Consider the following 5,346-nt stretch of genomic DNA (forward strand, 5'->3'; position numbering starts at 1 on the left):
CCATTGGAAAAAGTCATAAATTACCTTCTAAAGTTGCTTAGAAAAGTCATTTATATGTTGATACTTTACGAGCGGTCTATTATTGTTTATCCTATTCTTGTTTAAAGCGAATTTAATACTAAAAGTTGATATCGCAAAAAAAATTAAACATCAAAGAAAAATAAGTGTTTCTGCTAAATTATTGAAAAAAAAGGAGGGAAAAATATAGAAACTGATCTTGTCGGTTTTGATTCCAAACTCATGAGACGAGAAACTAAACTTAGAGCTTATAAAATTCGGTATTGAGCATAATTAGCTCAAAGAGAAGAAGGATTGCCTAGGCCTTATGAGGAGTTTAGGATCCTATTCATTCGCTGGTCTGATGTGTGCATATTCATGGGCCAAGGTATTACACCATCACAACTATCCGATTTTCTATAAATATATCCTTCTTGTTCTGATGTACGCTTTATTGAATCTCAAAACACTTTTTAAATTAATAATTATTAATTTATCAATTAAATAATATCTCTATAAAATAATAATATTTCATGATCTCATCTTTATTAATTTAATGAGGTTTTCTATATTATATTTTTGGTGGTGATGAATTTAATTTGATGATAATGGTGAAATTATATTTGTACTATGAAATTGTAATATATTTCTCGATAAGAAAAGTGAATGATTAAAAACAAATACCTTTATTGACTATTCCAACTATTGAGATAGTGCGATAGTGCGTTTTAACATCAAATAATTTGGCACTTTATCTGTTATGACAAATTGGAATTAAGGTTTCTAAAAAGAATTTATGAAGATGATATTTAATCTATTACATGAATATTCCAAGAACTCTTAGTATGAAATTGACCATTCATCTTCCAAACTTTGGATTATTTTTCCACTTTCTATTTGAATTGAAATGATAATGATCAACCTTAATTTTATGTATCTTTTTAGGCTTTTAAAATTAAAATTTTTTTGTTGATTTACTAGCTAGAAATATACTAATGTCTATTTTAAGAAGGAGGTGTAGCAATGGTTGAAGGTAAATTCCCTTCATATCATGTCTATACAAAAGGTAATATTTTCTGATATATATTAATTCTGATAATTTTTTTTAATTAAGTACTTCTATAAGAAAAAGGTAATTTATTAATAATTCTAATCAAATTATTAAGTACTATCTCATTATAAAATGGGGCACATATGGTCAATTTGAGGATCGATATTTAAAGCTTATTTTTTAAAAAAATATAAATAAATTCAACCCTTTTAGAATCAACTATATAATAAGTTGACACTTTTGCCATCTTATGCTACTTTTTAATAATAAATTCATGCTTTATTTGGTTGTTATATTTATTTTTTTCTCATGAATAGTATGTATAAGTTATGTAAAAAAATGTAATTACTTTTATACACAATAGAACGTGCACTAGAAACATACTTTCTCCTTTTCAAACTGGTAGATACGTTTTGCTTCTCAAGAGTTTGTTTGACTAATTTTTGAAGCTAAATTAGATTAAATTAACTTAATATATTATAATTAAAATTTTGATATTCAATAACTACATTAAAGATATTATAAGTTGCAATTTTTTTTCATATCAATTTGATGAAAATAATTATAGTTCAAACATTAGTCAAAATTTGTATAATTTGACTTTCGTAAAATGAAACATGACAATAATTAAAAGAACGGAAACGAAAAACTTGTATATTAAAAATGTCATAATATGGCTATAAGATTTTTAAAACTTATGATTTTAAATATGTCATATAATTGTAGCTAGAAAATATCTCATAAAGTAAAATATGAAAAGTTAAAATTTAATTATTTTTAAATATAGAACCGTGCCATTGAGTAACGACTAATAAAATGCAGTCTCTTCCTTGACCTTTTAGAGAGGGGAGAATAGAGAAGAAAACGTCCTTTGCACAATTTTTTTTTCCCGCTTCCCCCTTTTCTTCACCATCAGTTGGAGTAGCACAATCTTTTGCCGGTCTACCAGCTCTTTCCTTGACTCAGACCTCAAGTAGGCGAGGTGACAAGACTTAATTTGATGCAGGGTTCGGCATATAAAATATATTATCAAACAAAAGAGGGAGTAATTATTAATTTCAAATATTTTACTCCCGGAGCTATTCGGCTAGTTGAACAATTTTGTCTTTAAATTTAATTTTTTTGAGACATGTTGAATTGTTAATTAACTATATTGACTTGTCGTACTTTTTGTGGAACTTTGAACTAGATAGATTTTATTTCAAAAAATTTAAAGAATCTACTTCTAAATTCATGATTAAATTTAAGTGTTTTGATTCTAGCTCATACTCCTAACTCAACAACAACAACAACAATAATAATAATAATAATAATATATTTAATAATAAAATCTAAAAAGGGTAAGACATATATATTCATCTTATCGTATTTGCGTAAGATAGAAAAATAATTTTCAATATAAAAAGAGCATTACGTTATTTTGACACATGTAACAATGGGTGGTGTGGCTGCTTAGAACTGTCAAAACTATAAACTCAAAAATATAAAATATTTAAAGAAGATAAAAAGAGAACAAGTTGTACCCAAAATTACAATATATTTACAAAAATAATTAAAAAAAAAAAAGAGAGAGAGAGAACAAGTTGCACCCCAAATAACACGTTGAAGAACATTTCTAAGTAAATTCATTTATAGACCATAGACTCTAAACCAAGTCAACTACATCCTTTGTTGACTCTTCCTTATAGTACGTATAATATATACTTGCTCCATTGATTGTAAAAAAATGTATTATTTTGTTAATAACTTTTATTTAACATATTTAAAAACATAATAAATAATATTTTGATATATTTAACATATTTTTAATTTAAAATCGATCACAAGATTAAAAAATTTACAAGTTAAAACAGAACACACAAATTAAAATGGATGGAGAAATTTCTTTTCCCCTACTATAAATACAACTGATAATTTGCATATCTTGCACAAGAACTACATACTTTTTTGTCTTTCATTTAATTTTCTCAACAACAACTAGAAGAATTTTTAAGTTATCATGAACCCCTCAGCTCCACTAGCTTACGGCGAAAAACCGACGACCGGCATCCCTGTGCCGGGACAGTTTCAACCTAATCATCCCGGAACTTGGTCCACTGGACTTTGTGACTGCACCTCTGATTACTCAAATTGTAAGTTGTTCTTTTTCTATTCGCTCTGTTTCAATTTATTCGAAGTTAATTTTTTTTCATTAGTAAATGGGAGTTTGAGAGCTTCGATAAAGTTATTTTTTCGTGTGATATGAATTACGGATTTGAGCTATAAAATATACTTATAATCCTTCCCCAAATCATGTGTGAACGGAATTATTTAAATTAACTTTAAATTTCACATTTTAGTGTTAATAACAAGTTTTTATAGTTACATAAAGATGTTAAAATATTTATTTTTGAATTTTATTTTGATTCAAATTATGTCATATAAATTGAATTTTTTTAAAAAAATAAATTGTGATTATTAAACGTTTTTTTTTCAGGTTGCATAACTTGTTGGTGTCCATGTATTACATTTGGACAGATTGCAGAGATCGTCGACAAAGGAACAACTTGTAAGCAAACAACAAAAGTATCCTATTTCATTATTATTTGAGTTTGATATGTTTTACCTGATCCGATGATTTATCAAGAAAAAGGACAAATAATTTACTATTACCAATTATTTGACTTTGTTACTACTGTATTTAACTTTTTATTATAATTACACAAACGCTTATGATTTTTTTATTACGACAAAACAATTTCTTCTTTTTTTAAAAAAATTGCATTCAATCAAATATTGCTACATAAATTATGTTTTTGACTTGTGAATTTTATTTATTTGCAGCCTGTGGTGCAAGTGGAGGTCTGTATTTTTTAATTGAATTATTAACAGGATGTGGATGTATTTATTCATGTTTCTATCGTACAAAAATGAGGAAACAATACATGTTACCAGAAAGCCCTTGTGGGGACTGTTGTCTTCATTTTTGCTGTGAATGTTGTGCTTTGTGCCAAGAACATCGTGAACTCAAACATCGTGGATATGACATGTCTATTGGTAAGTAATATTCCTTTTTTTTGGTATCGTTTTAGGCTCTACTAATACAATAAAAAAGACTAGGACACCCCTTTCTTCTTATTTATGCTGCATCAGTCCCATAGAATGGGGTAGATAGGAGTTAATCAGTAATGGTAAAGCGTTCATTTCAATATCTATAAACGGTGACAATTGCTCAGTCTATTTGATCGAATTGATAGATACGAAACCCTCCCCATTCTTTGGATTTTATCAATCAGATGAAAAAAAAAGACTTATCTTTTTTACTAAGATGATCAAAAGTTATTTTTCACTATCAAATTTTCTTGGAATAATGATGTCGAAGGGGGAAATTTCGAAAGAGAAATAGTTTTAATCATTCCTTAGAAGCTGAATCTTTCTCTCCTATTAAGTCACTTGAAGATGCAGAATCAAAAAGAATTCGTTTATTCTTAACATTTTACCTTTTGAAGAGTATGATTCGATCTAGAATTCTAATTAATAATGGAAGAATACTATTTACATTCTACTACAAATTTTGGTGGTGCAAATTAATATTCCTTAGCAAAAGTTTATACAATTTTATATAATTTTTTTTAAAAGTAATTTTAAAAAAAAATGTCACTTTTTCATATGATCAAAAAGTCACTTTGGAGGTGAAACGACTTTATCCAAGATGACTCCTATCTAAGATTTTTTGTCAAAGATGAGGAAGTCTTACCGATGGGTAAATACAACCACCTTTAGTGGTATAAATATTGCTTGACTAAAAATAATTTTTTACTTCTCATTTTATGTTAATTATTAAACAACATGATCTTATATCAACAAAAATATCATGACATACTTTAATATTATAAATTTTATGAATATTTTTATATGTATCAAAAGTTTTTTTTTTCATTCTTAAACGGTCTATCCAGACAAACATCGCTATATAACATAAAATGTTTTTTTTTTATTTTAATTAAAATTGTTGAGATATACTTATGGTTCTTGTGTTTACAACATATGTATAGGTTGGCAAGCAAATATGGATAATCAAAACAGAGGGATAGCAATGGCTCCAGGAGTTCAAGGAGGAATGACTCGATAAATAATGGATTGTGTTAACAAACTTTGAATTTGTTTAGTGATATATATTTGTATATATTTGTTGCTCTCTTTTTGTTATTAAAAGTGAAATAATGGTTTGTTAATCAATGGATGGTTCCTGTTTTTTGCAAGATGTAATGTTGGTTGTTGATTTGATATAATGTATATGATATTTATAATTTATTTAC

At 26.9% G+C, this 5,346-nt stretch overlaps 1 protein-coding gene across 1 annotated transcript; it reads left to right on the forward strand.

Moving 5' to 3' along the window:
- Nucleotides 1–2,958: 2,958 nt before the first annotated feature.
- On the forward strand, nt 2,959–5,346 carry LOC129887873 (protein PLANT CADMIUM RESISTANCE 2-like). The gene is made up of 4 exons (XM_055963105.1): nt 2,959–3,180; nt 3,525–3,596; nt 3,872–4,084; nt 5,083–5,346. Exons 1-4 carry the CDS (start codon nt 3,048–3,050, stop codon nt 5,157–5,159), a joined length of 495 nt encoding a protein of 164 aa, XP_055819080.1. The 5' UTR covers nt 2,959–3,047; the 3' UTR covers nt 5,160–5,346.

Source organism: Solanum dulcamara, chromosome 4 (genome assembly GCF_947179165.1).
Source record: "Solanum dulcamara chromosome 4, daSolDulc1.2, whole genome shotgun sequence".
Lineage (NCBI taxonomy): Eukaryota > Viridiplantae > Streptophyta > Magnoliopsida > Solanales > Solanaceae > Solanum > Solanum dulcamara.